At 41.2% G+C, this 17,780-nt stretch overlaps 1 protein-coding gene across 2 annotated transcripts in view; it reads right to left on the bottom strand.

The window, feature by feature from the left end:
• FeCH (ferrochelatase, mitochondrial) overlaps positions 1–12,821 on the bottom strand; it is a 39,533-nt gene extending 26,712 nt beyond the window's left edge. The window contains exons 1-3 of one of the 2 annotated variants that reach the window (XM_080278736.1): positions 12,750–12,821; positions 10,235–10,451; positions 1,492–1,594 (exon numbers count right to left, since the gene is read on the bottom strand). In XM_080278736.1, the coding sequence (XP_080134862.1) occupies positions 1,492–1,594; positions 10,235–10,451; positions 12,750–12,792 (363 nt within the window). In that variant the 5' untranslated portion in view covers positions 12,793–12,821. The remainder of the gene's footprint in view (positions 1–1,491; positions 1,595–10,234; positions 10,452–12,749) is intronic. The other variant, XM_080278737.1, reaches the window with a different exon arrangement.
• Positions 12,822–17,780: the final 4,959 nt, after the last annotated feature.

Raw genomic sequence — 17,780 nt, 5'->3', positions numbered from 1 at the left:
CTTACACCCTGCCTTGGTGAACTCTTTCATCTTTGTCTGTCGATGTGTACCTTTCCTTTTTGCTGGAAGTTTGCTCTCATTCAGCCTGTTCCAAAGACGAGTGACCATTCCCAGTCCTCTAACTATCACCCAATTGCTTTAACATCCTGTTTTCTAAAGCTTAAAAAAAAAAAAAAAAAAAAAAAAAAAAAATTCCTATCACAACCTTCTTTCTGACCACCAGTATAGGTTCTGTCAGGAGTGCTCCACTTGTGATCTCCCCTTCCTTTCAGACTCCTGGTCATCCTCCATTTGGGACTTTAGCAAAAGTTTTGCCACTGCACTAAACATCTCAAAGGCTTTCGATCAAGTCTGGCATAAATCTTTAATAAGCAAACTGCCCTATTGCAGTTCCTCTCCCTCCATCTGTGCCTTCATTTCTATCTTCGTTTCTGGTCATTCTATACCTTCTGTAGTAGATGACCACTGTTCTCCTAGAGCTATCAATCATGGTGTTCCTCAGGCTTCTGTCCTATCACCAGCTCTCTTGCACATCTAATCCTATCCACTAAACAAAGCCACTCATATGCTGATGACTCCACCCTTCACTTTTCCATCTGCTTCTTGCAGTGTCCATCTCAACAGATACTTCAACAAACATGGAATGAGGCTATGGCACACCTAATGTCTAACTTGGTTTATATCTCTGATTGGAGTAAAAATCTATCTATCTATCAATTGCCAGACGCCTCAATCCCGTTCGGGGTGGCCACAAACAAATCACCTCCACTTCGTTGTCCCCCGCCATTTCACTGTCCTGCTCCCAACTCACACCCCCCTCTCTCATATACCTCTCCACCCCATCCCTCCATCTCGTCCTCGGCCTTTCCCTCTTGTTTTTGTTTTATTAAAAACTCAGTTCTTACATGTTTAAACCCATCAAAATCCTTCACAGCAATATCCTTTAATTTTTATCAACATTCAACTCAATCCTGCATCATTTTTTAACATAGTTAGTTGGTTTCATTCTTTCGGATTTATTTTGGATTCATATTACCTCTCTTGTAAAATCTGATTCCATGAGTTTAGGTGTGCTAAGTCAACTCTATGCCTTGTTTACCCCTGACCATTTGTTGACTTTATACGTGGCTTTTATTTGTCCCTGTGTTGAGTACAACACGTGTGGGGAGGTTCCCCACATACAGCTCTTCTCAAGAAGGTAGAATCAAAGGCTTTTCGTCTGATTTACTCTCTTCTTCTTACTGGCTCCTTTCAACTTTCTACCACACTGTCGCATCTTTACCTCTTTTATATTGCTGCTACAATGGTCAGTGCTCCTCTGAACTGTCTGCTTGCATCCCTCCACCACTATGTAGCAATGGAACTTTAATAGGCAGCCCTTTGTAAATTACTGTGAACTTAGCCTATCTGCAAAAAAGGGACATAAAAAAAGGTGACAATGTGAACCTACTGTATACTGTAAAAGGGAAAGAATGGGTTTTCTTAGTATACCTGTTTGTCAGTCCATCTGAATATTGGCGAGCCCCCTCCAATCTCGTCATACTTCTGCTGGATGCTTGGTGTTCTCCTTTTGGCAATCCACGGACCCATGTAGCTGAAAAAGCAGTGTAATTAATTCTGCATAAAGCACCACAGAACAACACTCCAGAAATAAACTTAACAATGCAGTAATATATAATCTATGAAATGTGAAACATAAGCTAACCAGCAAATCAGATCATTATAATACACCATACTGATGGGGAAAACATACAGGTACAGTGCTTAACAAGCTGGGTACAGGTTGCTGTTGCTCAACCCTGGTCAATGACTGAGCAAGTCCATCGACCACAAGTAAGCAACCACCCCTATGCAAGCCCACTGACCACAGGCAATCAACTGCCCCTATGGGATTGTCCCAAAGGTTTCCTACACTTCTGAGGTTGTATCTGCATCTTATTGTGCCGTGGCAGGTGCTATGAAGTGCTATATTTATGTTATGTAGGCCTATTCTACAAGCTGGGCATGTGTCATCTGTGATTCCACCCAAACCAAACCCAAGCTGGTCGATGTTCTGATCTACACCTAGTTTGGTGAACTTGATCATCTCTACTGAAGGCCACCTCTGATTGGTGGAGGCCAGGAGGGTGGCTTACCGTATGGCGTTATGAGCAAAACGTTGTAATGCCCTGCATGTGCAGTGAGTACAGTATGTACTGTAGATGTTTCTTCACTGCTAGTGCTGGAATGTCCGGAGGTGGGATATTGTTGTACAGGGTTTGATATTTTTGTGTGGTGACATTTATGTGCCTGCAGAGGGTTTGATAATGCCTGTGTGGTGACTGTTGTGTGCCTGAATGTTGTGTTTGTGTGTGCCATGTTATGACAGGGGTGATATGTATTGGCATAGGCTGCTGCACAGAAATGCATGTCCTTCATATCAAGGTATTGATGGTCTCTGGCAGGGAGGTCTTTAGTTTCAAAATGTAAGTGAGCTACGGGAGTGGTTTTGGTGCAGCCACTGATGATGTGTAGGCTGCTGTTCTGTTTCATACGGTACATAAGGTGTTGTTGTGAGTATTAGACAGGATAGGAGTCCATGCCTGAGAGGCAGAAGATATCACTGCTCTAATGTATTGTTTGTGAAATGTTTCTTCTGGTTGCCCAAAGTCTGGTCCTGTACGAGCAGCTGTCCCGAGTTCATCAAGTGTGAGGGGTGCATCACTACTTGATGTCTTTGTACATGATCCTTGAAGGTGAGTACAAAGTCATATGTCACTCCAAGGATCTCAGTGGAGAGTGTGCGTGGCAAACATCATCATCATCATCATCATCATCATCCGGATCTCCTTTCCCATCCAAGGGCAGGGTGAGGAGTAGCAATGTGTGGCAAACATACATTATTAACTGTGGTGTGGGGGGGAACAAGTTCACTGCTGGTGATGAGTGTGGTGCTGGATTTTGCTTGGGCAATCACCGGCCTGTTGTCCTCAACCCAAGTCTGCTCTGTGTTGGGGTAGTTCTGTTGCAATGTGCTGGCTGTGTCTGCATTCTGGTGTGTGGCTGTTATGGCGATGTCATCTGCATATAACACAATATCTGTGGCTGGTTGGGGTTTGGGAATATCATGCATGTATAGGTTGAAGAGTACTGTATAGGTAAGAAAGCAGAGCCCTGCAGAACTCTGGGAAATTTCATGTTCATGATTACTTGCCCTGGAATGTAACATGTGCCTGTCTACCACAAAAATAGCTGGCAAGCCAGCATTTGGCACTGCTCTCTAAGTCTGGGTTGCATATGCTGGTGATTAGTTTCTGTCAGGGGATAGCATCGAGGGCTTTACAAATATCTATTGTCGTGAGATGAGTGCATTGTGCGGGTGTCACAGAGCTGATGCCATTCAATGCCAATTGTGTGAAATTTGTCGATAAGGTGTCTGTTGAGCGAAGTGCTCTGAATCCATATTGTGAAGGACAAGAGGAACATGGGGAGTAACTTTGCTAAGAATGAGTCATTCATTTTTTTTTAGATAGGGTGCATGGCAGTATTACTGTATGGGTCAGTATGAAGGCAGTGTTGGGTCTTTCATTTGGTTTAAGTAGGGTGATGACTGTTCCATGTTTCCAAATACTGGGGGTGCTGCAATGTGCATATTAGTAGTTGCTGATGTTTGCAAGGGCCTGGATACCTTGTGGTCCTAATTGTTTCAGGTGCTGGTTGCTGATGTCATCCAGCCCTGTGCTTCCAGAGGTCTTTGTTTTCTTAATAATGACATATGTTTGTTCTGGTGCGAAACAGAATGTACTGTGATCAAGTGGAAAGGACTACCTATGTTGAGAGTGTTGTTTTTCAAACTTAGTGCGTTATGGATGTTATGAGATCAAAGTTAGCATAGTGGCTTACGAGCACCGTAAATGTGCTAGTTTTTAGTAGGAAGGGATATGTTGGGTACTGGAGGCAATGGAGGCATGGGTTTCAGAAGTGTTTGTTTGTGGTTCTGTGATACTGTTAAGTATTTTGTACAACTGAGAGGGTCTCTGGGGGTCACTAAGTGTTGTTACAAACGCCTTCCAGTTTTCCATTTTCTCTGCATTAATTTTGTTGCTTGTTTCACTGTTTAGTTCTTGAAGCCTTTTGATGGTGTCTTGTGTGTGTGCATGTGTGGGAGAGATGAGCTGTGTTCAAGTCAGTCACACTGTCTTATGAGGCAGACAATATCTGGTGTAAAGTTTGGGCTGTAATGTCTTCTGTTGCCTCGTGGAATGTGGTGTTTGTCTGCGCTGTGTATGATGCTGAACTTTGTAATGTGCCTGTTAATATTGGTGATGGGTACGTTGTTTAAAGTGTTGTTGTTTCCCAGTGAATTCTGTCCAGCCTGCTTTCTTGTACAGTATTTCCTCATTTTTCGCAGGTTGGATGTTCCACCAAAACCTCACAAAACATGAAACGTCAAAGTGTAAAGTTAAGAATCAATGGGAAAAATAGAGGAGCACTCCGGTGAGACATGTACCTACCCCATCAGAAAGTCCTATAACACCAAACAGGCCATACCCAAAATTAAATGAAGAGTGTTCACTAGTGCCAAAACAGCATATCACAATAAACATGTACCTGGAAAGACATTAAAACTATTATAAAGAGCTGCAACACCAAAAACCCCTACCAGAAATGAAGTGAAGACTGGCTTGAGTGGCAGGTGAAGGTGATTTGAGGGTGGATGGGCTAGTTTCCAATGCACTAATCAAGGAAAAACTGCCACTTTTCACCAGATTATTTAGTTTTCGACATTAAAGTCAGTCAACTAAACTCAGGTCATTTAATGTGCACTCTTTGTCACTAAAAGGAAGAGAGAAATTATAACAACATTATTTTACTCACTGATACATGGAAGAGAGGCTGTAATATAGTCAAATAGAACCAAAAATTGGTGGGTTGAGTCTACCATCTCTGTATTGGGATGGTTATTATTCATTCCTTACTCAAATATCGTTAAGCTTTATTTTACATCCACGTGACAAGCCAAATGGTTTCCTGTAGGCCAAGAAACCATTTACAATGCTGGGTGGTAACCATATAACCAAACCATACATGCTCCCTACGTGTCAACGAGTGGGTTGGTGGAGGGTTAGTGCCCCTCCCTGTAAAACAAATAACTCATTGTCAAATGGCCACCCCTTACGGGATTATGGCGTCTGGCAAGAGATAGATAGATAGATTCATGTATTTGTCCATCAAAAAAATAAATAAATAGTGTTATGAGAAACATGTAACGATTCTTCGTTTAGAAATACAGTAGTAGCACGGCACAACTGAAGATCGTACATTACAATCATAAACAATAATAAACTCACGTGTGTCTACTGCCCCACTAAACCTGCTATAAAAAGATCATGAAAAACCGTTGCATAGAAAAATGGACTATGCCTAGACTGAGCATTGGTACGCGTCATCTGCCGGCTGGGAACGTCAAAGTGCGGGGAAACTAGCGAAGTGTGAAACAACTCGGAAACTTTTTTCTAGCACGAAAAACGAGACGTCAAAGTAAAATGCATTGAAATACAAGGAAATACTGTAATCTGAGAATGAGAAATATGATTGCCCTGGTTTGGACTGTCCTATAATAATTATGACAGGGAGATGATCTGTACTGACTTTGGGTTCCATTCACCAAATGGTGTTCAGTGCAAGTGTTGGCAAACAGAATATGTATGAGGGGGAGGTGCAGTTTGCCTGGTGTTGGATGACAGTTTATTGTGAAGTGTCAGGTATAATTATTTCCTTGTACAAAGGAAAAGGGGAAAAAGAAGTGTGTGGTAATCATAGGGGCATTTGTCTTCTTAGTGTAATAGGAAAAGTGTACGGTAGGATACTTATTGACAGAGTTAGGGAAATAACAGAGGAATTACTGTAGTTGCAGAAGAACAGGGAGGCTTTAGGAAGGGAAGAGGTTGTGTAGATCAGATATTCATTGTTAGATCTTTAGTGCAAAAGTTTCTAGAGAAGGGAAAGAAGTTGTATGCAGCCTTCATGGATTTGGAGAAAGCATATGACAGGGTGGATAGACAAGGATTGTGGAAAGTATTAAGAATATATGGAGTAGATGGGAAGTTGCTGAATACTGTGAAGAGTATGTATGATGGTGCTAGGGCTGTAGTGCGTTTGGATGGTGAACTGAGTGAATTTTTTTCTTTGAAGGTTGGGTTGAAACAGGGATGTGTCAAGTCTCCATGGTTGTTCAATCCGTACATGGATGGGGTGATAAAGGAGATGCAAGATAGGGCAGTTAATGTTGGAGTGGCCCTAGAGAGAGATTTGGAAACTCACTGTACTGTTGTTTGCAGTTGATACTGTTTTGTTGAGTGAAGACGAAGGGGAGCTGCAAGGTTTGGTGGATGAGTTTCGAAGAGTGTGTAAGAAACAGAATCTAAAGGTGAATGTAGGGAAGAGTAATGTGATTGTCTTTGAATTAGGTGAAGTCAGTGAATGTACAGTGAGGCTGGATGGTGAGGAGATGGAAAATGTGAGTATGTTTAAGTACGTGGGGAGTGTGATGAGTAAGGATGGAAGTTTGGAGGGTGAAGTGCTTGAAAGGGTACAACAAGGAAGAAAGGTTGCTGGTTCCTTGAAAGCAGTGATAAGAGACAGGGAAGTGAGCATGGAAGTGAAAAAGTTACTGCATGACAGTATTGTGATACCAACTCTGATGTATGGAAGTGAAGCTTGGACGTTGTTGGAAGGACACAAGTCAAGAGTGAGAGCAGTGGAAATGAGTTATTTAAGAGGAGTCTGTGGAGTCACATGGAGAGACAGGCTGACAAACGAGAATATAAAGGAACGTTGTGGCATGGATGTGATAGGAAGTGTTAGGAGGAACACACTGAGGTGGTCTGGCCATGTGGAGAGGATGGAGGGTGAGAGACTGATGAGGAGAGTGTATGTGAGTGAGGTGGAAGGGGGGAGAGGGAGGGGGAGGCCAAGGATGAGATGGAGGGATAGAGTGGAGAGGTATATGAGAGAGGGGTGTGTGAGTTGGGAGAAGGGCAGTGAAATGGTTGGGGACAGGGCGACGTGGAGGCAATTTGTTTGTGGCCACCCCGTACAGGATTATGGCGTCTGGCAATGTATAGATAGATAATTGGTCACTGAGAATATACGTGTTACTGAGCTGTGAAGCATGTCGAGGCACTGTTTTTGGTATTAACCTTATCAGGTTTCTGGGCCGGGCAGATTATGTATTGGCCAGAGTTAGCTACTCTCACACTGACCCACATCTTCGCAGCACAATATTTTTCTTTGATTATTCTGTGTAAATACACTTTTCATGATAGAATGTTGGTTTTTGTGTAATATTAAAGCTGAATAGTTGTACTTTATCAACTATGTTCAAAAAGGGAGAACAAAGAAAACAGAAAATCAAAATGACAAGTTGAAGTTGGGTGAAAACCAAAAATGTTATACCTTGCCGTAGAAAAATATTCGAGAAAAAAAAAAACTAATAAAGATATATAAATCTGGTTTAAACCATGCAAAACTACAATAAATTACCTTTACAATGATATATAGATTATGGTTATTTTTGCATTTTATTGTGCAGTAAAGCAAAAGGAAAAAGAAACAATTTTTTTTTTTTTTTAGTCTAGGCCAAACATTTGTTTCGCAATCTTTTTCTTTGATCGGTCAGTGTAAATACAATTTTTATGATGGGATGCTGGGTGTGGTGTTATTTTGAAGCTGACGAGCTGTACTTTATTGCTGTATGTTGACGAATGAAGAAGTGAAAGAACGTTGTGGGGTAGATGTGGATGTGATTGAGAAGATTAGGAGAAATACACTGAGGTGGTTTGGATATGTGGAGAGAATGGAGGATGAAAGACTGACTAAGAGGGTGTATGTAGGTGAGGTGGAGGGAGGGAGAGGGAGGGGAAGACCGAGGATGAGGTGGAGGGATGGAGTTCAGAGGTATATGAGGGAGGGGGGAGTGAGTTGGGGGGAGGGTAGTCAAATGGTGGGTGACAGAGCGACTTGGAGGAGTTTTGTCTGCGGCCACCCTTTGCGGGATTAGGGCATCGGGCTATAGATAGAATAGATAGATAGATAAATGTTCAAAAAAGGAAAAAAAATAAAAAGTCAAAATGATGAGTTGAAATTAAGTGAAATCCACAAATTCTATACCCTGCTCTAGAAAAAAAAAAAAAATAATAATAATAATAATAATAAAGAATTTTGTTGCGTGGTAAAGAGAAAGGAAAAAAATGCACAAGTCTTGGCCGTATATTAGCTTCACGATCCTTTTCTTTGATTGGTCAGTGTAAACACACTTTATAAGATAGGATGCTGGTTGTTGTGTTAATTTGAAGATGAATAGTTGTACTGTACTTTGTTGTAGTATGTTCGAAACAGGAGAATAAAGAAAAAACATCAAAATGCCGAGTTGAAGTTAGGCAAAAACCACAAACATTATACAGTACCTTGCCACAGAAAAATATTTAAAGATAAAAACATACAGATACTTAAATCTGGTTTAAACCATGCAAAACTACAAAACTACTGACTACCACGCACAGAGCAAACATTCCGCGACATCATGTCCGAGTCTCTGTTGTGACAAATAAATGAAATTTACAGTGAATACTTTACAAAATTATCTTAAAATGACACACAAGAGCGTCAACGGAATCTCTGAGGTTGAATATGAAATGACGCGAAAACGCGTCAATGGAATCTCAAACGTTTAATGTCCCAAACAATGATATAGTATGTGTCTGTGTTAGGTGAAGGAGCTGAGGGTTGTAATGCACTGGTACAGCATTGGAGGTGCTGGGGAAATGTAGATGTTCAAAATGTTGATTCCTTGTTTGTGACCAGCTCAGACATCAAATGGCAGTACTATATTTCTAATGTTATTTCATTCTGGAAAAGTGATTGCGTCGTGTCTGTCTTTGTAAAGGACTGATGGATGAATGAATATAATGAGGCCTCCTCCATGGCCCTCAGTTTTGTCAGAGCAAATGCGTGGGTAGTGTCCAATTTGGGGGGTCTTTTATGTGGGTATCATGTTTTCTTTCTTGTAGGAGCACTGTGTATGTTATGGTCATGAAGGAATTGTTCTATTTTTTCATTTTTATTTATTTATTTTTTTGAGGAGGCCATCAATATCTAGCTGTAATATGTTTATGTGTGTTTGAGGCAGTATGTGCATGGTGTGTGTGAGCTGTAGGTGTAGTGCTTGTGTGAAGGGACTTAGCTATAATGTCTGTGGTTGTGTGAGCAGGGAGTTGATGGAGGGGGTGGGGGGAGTTGTGTTTGGTGTGACAGGGGGGACTATTTGTGGAAGTGCACCTGTCACACACCTATGTGCTGTGGAACTGTATGGCATTGTTAGTGTAGCTAGTACATATGATGTGGATCCATTCAATGCATAAAGTACACTCAACAGATCCATTGTACATCATGCATTTGTAACAAACAGGAGCAAACAGAGCATACATATCATATTTGGGGTCCAAGAATACTCTCACTGTCTCCAACTAACGTGAGAAACAGGGAAATGACAGTCTTTTCCCTTCGGGTAAACAAGAAGCTAGGAAGCGGCTGCCCCCACACAGAAGATGGGACTTTGCCAGACTGAACCATGTTTCTCCTTGCAAGACACATAGCAAGATGAGGAGGTTTTATTCCCAGGCAGGAGTCGCATCTGCTTCTGTTCATTCATGGCAAAAATAGCACCACAGGAAGGCTCCTCTCCACCACTTGTGTATAGGTAAAATGCAATAATCAGGGGTGACACAATATTATGTAATGAATGTGCCTATAAATCATGGCTGAAGGATTACCATATTAGCCAGTACAGTACAGTATACTGGTACAGTAGCTATATACTGTACATTACATATTTCTCTAGATCAACTGCTAATTATAATTCACTTCACTGCCATTCATGGGGTATTTTAGGTGAAAATATAGTTAATTCAACAGCTTAATTATGCAACTTAGAGTAAAAATCTATCTATCTATCTACTGCCAGATGCCATAATCCCGCAAGGGGTGGCCATTTGACTTTGAGTTATTTGTTTTACGGGGAGGGGCACTAACCCTCCACCAACCCACTTGCTGACACGTGGGGAGCACATGTAAAAATAATCATAATAATAATAATAACAGTAGCAGCTAACTGCAGCATTTTCACAGACCTTTGATGCTGTCTACTATATACGGTAAGTAACACAGCCAAAGGTCTAAAACTGCTTATTCTTACTCCTGAAATGGTAGCTGAATGATGTCACGATCTTTGAAGAGTCTAAGGAGGAAGTCGTGGACTTCATCCAGTGTACGAGGTCCTCCCATGTTAAGCATCAGTATCCCTGTCTTGGGATGAGCAGAGTTACTCAATTCCTCCACAGCTGGTTGGGTCTGTGACTGCGGACATGATGTGGATGTAGTCAGATGGGAAGTGGAAGACAGCAAGGGAGCGCCTGAAAAATTTTGGGTATGATATACAGCAACTACCTAGAAAAGTGTGCCAAACTTTGGGTTTATACTTGTGCAAATTTTGATTAGTAAATGTTATATCAATATAACTCTAAGTCTCAACCATAATAGAGCTACAATTAATGATGACATTATGTGGGACACCATTTGTGCCCATAAAACCTCGAGCCCCTACTTCCTGTAAAGAATAAGAAGAGGACTGGTTGCTACAGTACTGCTGAAATCAGCCTACTTATGCTGATGGCATGGCAGGGGTACCTTCTGCGTTACATACAAGATAATGCTTATGCGAAGCCACAGCTGCAAATTCATATGAATATAAGAAGAGAGGATAATTGCAGCAGATCACTGGCCCATGCTAGGAAGCTCCAACAAGAGGAACTCAGCTACTAGAATGAGATATGCATAGCTGGTAAAGAAGAAGGCTCTCCCCCACCCTCCAGCCGAAGCTGGCAGGAAAGTCAGGAGGAACACCATGCAGTACAGAAAAACTGGCGTGGACATTTTACAGGAAAGTGTGAAAGGAGAAAACAGATTATCATAGTATAACCTGAAAAGGAAAAAGAATGAATTAGTACTCTTATTGGGAGACTTTTTTTTTTTTTTTTTTTTAATCCAACCCTTACTTGTCATCCCGTCAATGCTTAGTGTATTTTGATGTGTCTTCCATGTACACCAGTATCCTAACATCTGCTAAGTCAACACTTAGCATGACTCTTCCACAGCAACTCAGCTTTAATTCATTTATATTCTTGTTTGTTCACATGGATAACAGCATCCCTCATGGAAGCCACCAGTGTCCTGCACTTCTCCTGAAGCTAAGTATGTTCAGGAGAAGATCAACTAGGCAAGGTTAGTTTAAATTAGGCTTTGTGGTTGTTTACTCTGTTAGTTTAAGCTGGGTTGGGCTGGGTTAGGTTAGATTTCTCATGTGATACTCATTACCAACATAAGCAGGATCATACTGATAACTTGGAAACACAACTTCCATCAAAAAAAAAAAAAAAAGGAAGACTACAACATCATTGCAAAAACTGTGGTGTGGCTTTTCCTTAATACAGTAGTTACCTACAAGTACCGGTATATACCCATATGGGATGGCTGCAGCAATTAATCCCTGGAACCCATGGAATCTAAATTTATGGTATATAATTTTTTACCAAGCAGGCATGGTGATCCCACCTACTGTATAACAAAAACTCACGATCTGAAGTTAAGCAGTTATAGTACATATGCAACACATATAGTTACCAGTTTCTGTTGAATTGTGGCTGCAGGAAGTGACTGGAAAAACATAAAATATGCCTGTTTTGGAGTAGTTAAGGAAGCGGTCAGGTCACCTGCGGCAGTGTTTACCGATGAGCTCTCCAATTGCCCGCGTTGTTTATCAGCCATCGCTCTGACTGGATGCGTCACTTTATCCCGTATCAAAGCTATGGGAAACTTAATGATTTAACCTAACCTAAAGTATCCAAGCCAAACCTAATCCAACCTAACCCCACTTGTGTTTGACTGCCAGCTTTTGAGTTAAAAAATGCGCATTAGGAACATTAAATATGGTCACCTACTGGTAGAGATCGGTAGAACATCTATGCATTCTAAATCCTCATTTACAGCTTTCAGAGGCAGGTTCATAAGAATGCCTAGTAGCTGTGGTAATCCAGGAACATTAACAAGCAGCCTATGAAGGACTCGTTACAATAGAAAGTATGGAATGGCCATGCCCATTCGGTAAAGAATTAATAGAATCAACCGTCAGCTTAGCTATTACATTCAGCTTAGGCGAGCCACTCATAGCTAAGGAGTTATTTGGGGCTACATAAAGCTCTTCCAGTTTAAAAAGTCTATCCAACGCTGCAGAAAATCTTCTGGTCAAGCCATGATGATAATGACAACAAAAAAAAAAAAAAAAAAGCCAAAATTCATCATCATAAAATACAATGCACATAGCTACCTGGCAACGTTAAGGGCAACACGGTTATGAAACATATGGAGAGAAAACTACTGTTAACTCTATCAAACTCCTATGACTAACACTCATATGAATACAGTTATCCATTATTAGCTAAACCAGGACCCCAGGGTTATTCCGATCACTGCTAGCAAAAATGTAACCCAACTGACAACTTGGTTATGAAACATTACCTAAGAAGAGGAATAGAGGATTGAAGTTAACTGTGGCTCATTAGTAAAGCAAGGAAAATTTACACAGCCAATAAATGTAAAAACTTTCAACTGCAACTGATGAAAAAATGAACAATATGACCGATATTTGCACTTACTTGCAGACTTCCACCAGGTATTTGAGAATATTGCTCGCCTCATCTCGCCGACGGCGTTTGTTTACTACTGAAGGCCCGACTCGGAGTAGAGGACTGGGAAGACAATCTTGGAAACTTGGCAGTTATTTCGGCTAAGTGAAATACAAGATTGGTTACATTTGTTGTCTGGGTTGCTGACAACAATCTTATAAATGTGCTCTATTTCATTCGAACATTTTAATCGTCAACCTCACATAAGAAAACTGTGTCCTCGGCGAGATTATGCTGGAAACCCCGCCATATTTAAATACTGTCCATTTAAATGCCTTGTAAACAATAATACAATAATCCAGTCATAATTAAAAATAAACGTTTAACTAATCTTAGTGTAATTTCTCCATATTTAAATAACTTGTTAATATGATCGTACTATAGTCATACAGTCAGCCTGAGAAAATAAATAACGTCGAGAGAAATGAAGGTACTGAAAATAATAACACTACGAAGACAAATTTAAATATTCCTTGTTTGGAGAATAGATGTAAAGGTAAATATTTCCTTTATTGCCGTTTCCTATTTTTTTGTTTTGTTTTTCCAAATGATAGTTTTTTAGTTCATTTGCGCATTTTTAGGCCTCATTTGTGGTGCAAATGAATAACTATAATATGACTATAACAATCTTAGTTACCTCCTAACCCTGCGGGAGCTCTTGATTGCCACCTAACCTAACCTAACTAAAGTAACCTAACTTACCCTAATGGTCCTTTTTGGTTCATCCGACAAGCATAGGGTCTCAAAAAATTCTAAGTTGAAATAAGGGGTTAATGTCTGTCGACTTTTTACTCAGTTCCATAATCTAAAAAGTATTGAGTTGAATTGTAAGTTTTTGTGCCGCTTGAGTTCCTACGGAGCACTAGTTTTTATTTATTTATTTATTTATTTTTTAAGTTCCATATAAGTACTGTGAATTCTCCTGTGATTCATAATTTTTGTAACCATAACGTAAAAAGTCGAATAAAACTTGATATACAACTTGTCCTTTTATTAGCTTAAATATTCTTACAAGTTTTCACATTTGCGATGCATATTTACAAAGCATATACATTAATGGCTATAACGGCAGCATGTCAAGTTACTCTGGCTGTGGTAGTGTTATCTAAAAGTATTTTAAAAGTATATCACAAGCAAGTCTTAAGTATGTCAAAATATTTCAAGTATTATCAAAGTATATAAGTGAAGTTAGTACAATAAGCTATCTCCATCTCCAGCCCACATGCTCTCCTAAACCTCTCTACCCTGCTCACTCTAGAACAACACACACACAAATCACACCCTAAAGGAATCATCATCATCATCATCCGGATCTCCTTTCCCACCCTAGGGCAGAGTGAGGAGTAACAATGTCCAGACAGCACAAATCAGCCCAATCCAATGGGCCACCATACGCCAAAAACATTCACCACGTTCTATAGCTTCACATAAACGTAACCGATAGAGTCAGTCCGAACGCTGTCATGTTAAAAAGGGGTGCCAAATCCCTGATCATGCGCTTCTCCTCACAGTAGTCATCTACCCAGCTCGATCGCTTGTCAGTTCCCTAGCCTCACCGACTTCCAAACTTCTCTTCCTCACACACACATCCACCATATCCCTCCACCTTGCCCTTGGCCTACCTTACCTCCTCCCTCGTTCAAATTCGCTCAGATATACCTTTTCACCACTCTGTTGTTATCCACTCTCTCCACATGACCATACCAACTCAGTACACTCACTTCGATTCTGGTGTCCACAGACTTCCTCACTCTCCATCTTTCACGAATCACATTATTTCGTATCCTATCCACTCTATGTACTCCACGTACATTACACAGCAGTTCCATCTCCACTGCTCTCACTCTTGTCTTTTCATTTTCATGCCACACCATCATCTCACATCCCTGTGTTAATGTTGGCACTAACACTCCTTCGTGTAAGCCTCGTGCAGCTGCAACACTCAAGCCTATGTTTCTTATCAAAGCCTTCATTGCAGCAGCTACTTCCCTTCCTTATGTCCCTCTACTTTCCACTTCTTTTGCACATTCCCCTCTCTTTTCTATTTCTGTACCCAGGTATTTGACCTCTCTCACCAATTCCAGTCTGTCTCCATTCACTGTAACATCATGCTGGGAGTCAACTTCTCTCTCAATAAAAATTACTCTTTTTCTACATTCACATTCAAGACACGACGCTCACAGACATCAGCAAAACTCTCCACTGGTCAACCAAGTTCTTGTCCGATATATGCAAACAGTACTGCATCATCAACATGCAACAAATTTGAGATATTCCATCCTTCACCAATCATTACCAACGCCATCTCCCTCTCCATTACTCGTGTTTTTACTTCTCTCATCACCCCATCCATATATACTGTATACTGAACAACCATGGGGACATCACACAACCTTGTCGCACGCCCACACCGATCGTAAACCATTGACTCAGATGCCCATGTACCCCGACACATGCTTCACAACCATCATAAAAACTCTTGACGGCACGTACTGTAGCAGCTTACCATCTACATCATACATGCACAAAACCTTCCACAATTCTTCTCTGTCTACTTTGTCATATGCTTTTTCCAGACCCATGAATGCCAAAAACACCTTATAGTCCTTCTCGCATGCCTTCTCCACTATGTCTCATTGCAAATATTTGATCCACACATCCTCTGCCACTCCTAAACCCACCCTGTTGATCACTCACCAGGATTTCTGATATCTCTCCTACTATCTCTATTATAATTCTTCCATATACCTTCCTTAACACACTAAACTTGTGCCACGATAATTCTTGCACCCACTTCGCTCACCTTTATTTTTGTACAGGGGTACAATCAGAGCCTTCTGCCACTCTGCTGGCACAGTTTCACTCATCCATGCCTTCTTACTTATCTCCAACAAGCACTTCATTCCACTCTCTCCACTACACTTAATCATGTAAAGGAAGTATAGACAGAAAGTTACAAACTGTAACCTGTCCTGTCTGTTGCTCCCATCTCCTCTCTGGTCTTTCTCATCCGATTCCGATTCTGTCTCTCCTCTCTCCCTAGCATCAGTCTCTCTTTCGCCTGGAGAAATACAGGAGCATTAAAGGGGTCTAAGGAGTGGACTGCCTACCGGAGTAACGGTATACAAATGCCGCCATAACTGCTTTTATCATCCGTGCTACATTTACTAATAAATACACACAACAGGGTGATACTCTCTGTGTGACTTTGGAGGCTTCTTAGTGATTTGTACACATTTCGCTTTAATCTTGTTATTGATGCAAACTTTGACTATTAAAACTATATACAGCATGCGACGGAAGGCTTGGGTGTAAAGAAAATTAAATAACTAGGGGAAAGATGCTGCAAAGCCTCCTAAGCCACTTTTGACCCAGATGCTGATGGTTTTTCTGGGCTGCCATTCTTGTTCTCCAGGTCTGCCACCTTGTTCTCTTGAGTTGTCCTCTATTATGCCATCTCGCCGTCCAAGGTTGCCATTTGTCATCCTAGGTTGCCATCTCGTCTTCTGCTGTTGCCGTCTCGTCATCCCAGGGTGCCATCACATCGCCTGCAGTCGTTTCGTTGTCATATACCATCATCTCCCTGTCTAGGGTTGTCTTGTCTTTTGGGTTTGCCATCTTGCCTTTGGTTGCTGTAATAAGACTGCAGGGTTGATGCTCTGCGGGCGCCATCGGTTTCTGTGGAAGAAAATATTGATGAGGTGAATACTTTTCTCTGTCTTATGTACTACACTACAAGCACTTAACATATCACACAATGTACCCTACTGTGTCACAGGGGTTGGCGCCAGCAAGGAACCGCGGCCAGAAAACTTTGTCCCTGCTTGATGGGAGGCATGGTGCAGGTTCTGTCGGAACAATTTTGGGGCCGGGATGGGTTGGGGCTCAGATCTGTGCCAGAGAGTACAGGGCATTATGGTACCCAGACTGCGGCTTCTACCCAATGGAGAGAGATCCGAACCAGGGAGCAGTGCTCCAGGATTCTGCCCTATCACTGGCAGTTCTGCCGCTTGTCCGTAACTGCTACTGACGTCATATTTCCGTCGTTTTCTCGTCGTCATTTTCTTTTAAGAAAAAACGTAGCAGTGTTAAATATACAAGGATAACTAAGTTATCAATAAGGCCAGTGTTTGCTGAAGTCTTTTACAAGCATTAATATACTGTACTATGTAGCCTACATAGCATATGCTATGTACAGAATTTTGATGTATGTGTAATAACAGCAATAATTACGATAACTAACAAGGGATATTGCTCACCACACGAATATCTTTATGCATATGCAGCACCTATGTTAATAAGCAATACGGGTTCTACCTATAACTGCACCATTTCGTTTTCTATAATCAAAAAGTATTTAACGATTTATTTTATGGCCAACTTATCCAAATATACTACAAGTATAAACATGCAAGAAGAATACAAATATTGGCCTTATACAGGGCATTACTCATATGTAATACGAAGTTGTTAATGCCTAAGCCGTTGAAGTCCTTAGAAGTGCCTAACTCTGCATATAACCCTTGTGGTTTCACAGATAGCTGGTTCTGGACCGACCACTTCCGTAGCCCTGATCTCGTCAAAAACTTCCTCCACCACACCAACACACACACCTTCACCTCTTCACTCCGCCACACCAACACACACACCTTCACCTCTTCACTCCACCACACCAACACACACACCTTCATCTCTTCACACCAACACACACACCTTCACCTCTTCACTCCACCACACCAACGCACACACTTTCACCTCTTCACTACAAAAAAATTCTTATCTTCTTGCTGGTTCCAGACGATTTTACACCATCCTGGCCGGAATTCTCGTCAGATAAGAAGGCTTCCCTAACACCTCTTCCTAATCTATTTATTTTGCATATTACACAATATTTTTCTTTCCCGTATCATATGGTACTCATGCATGAATGTATGCATGTACATATGTACGTATATATGAATGTGAACATGTGTATGTGAATATGAAAAGAATATGCATGTG

Source organism: Coenobita brevimanus, chromosome 74 (assembly GCF_032717465.1).
Source record: "Coenobita brevimanus isolate Jiangsu-jjx chromosome 74, ASM3271746v2, whole genome shotgun sequence".
Lineage (NCBI taxonomy): Eukaryota > Metazoa > Arthropoda > Malacostraca > Decapoda > Coenobitidae > Coenobita > Coenobita brevimanus.
The sequence above is the reverse complement of the archived record's forward strand: the minus strand, read 5'-3'. Positions and strand labels throughout refer to the sequence as shown.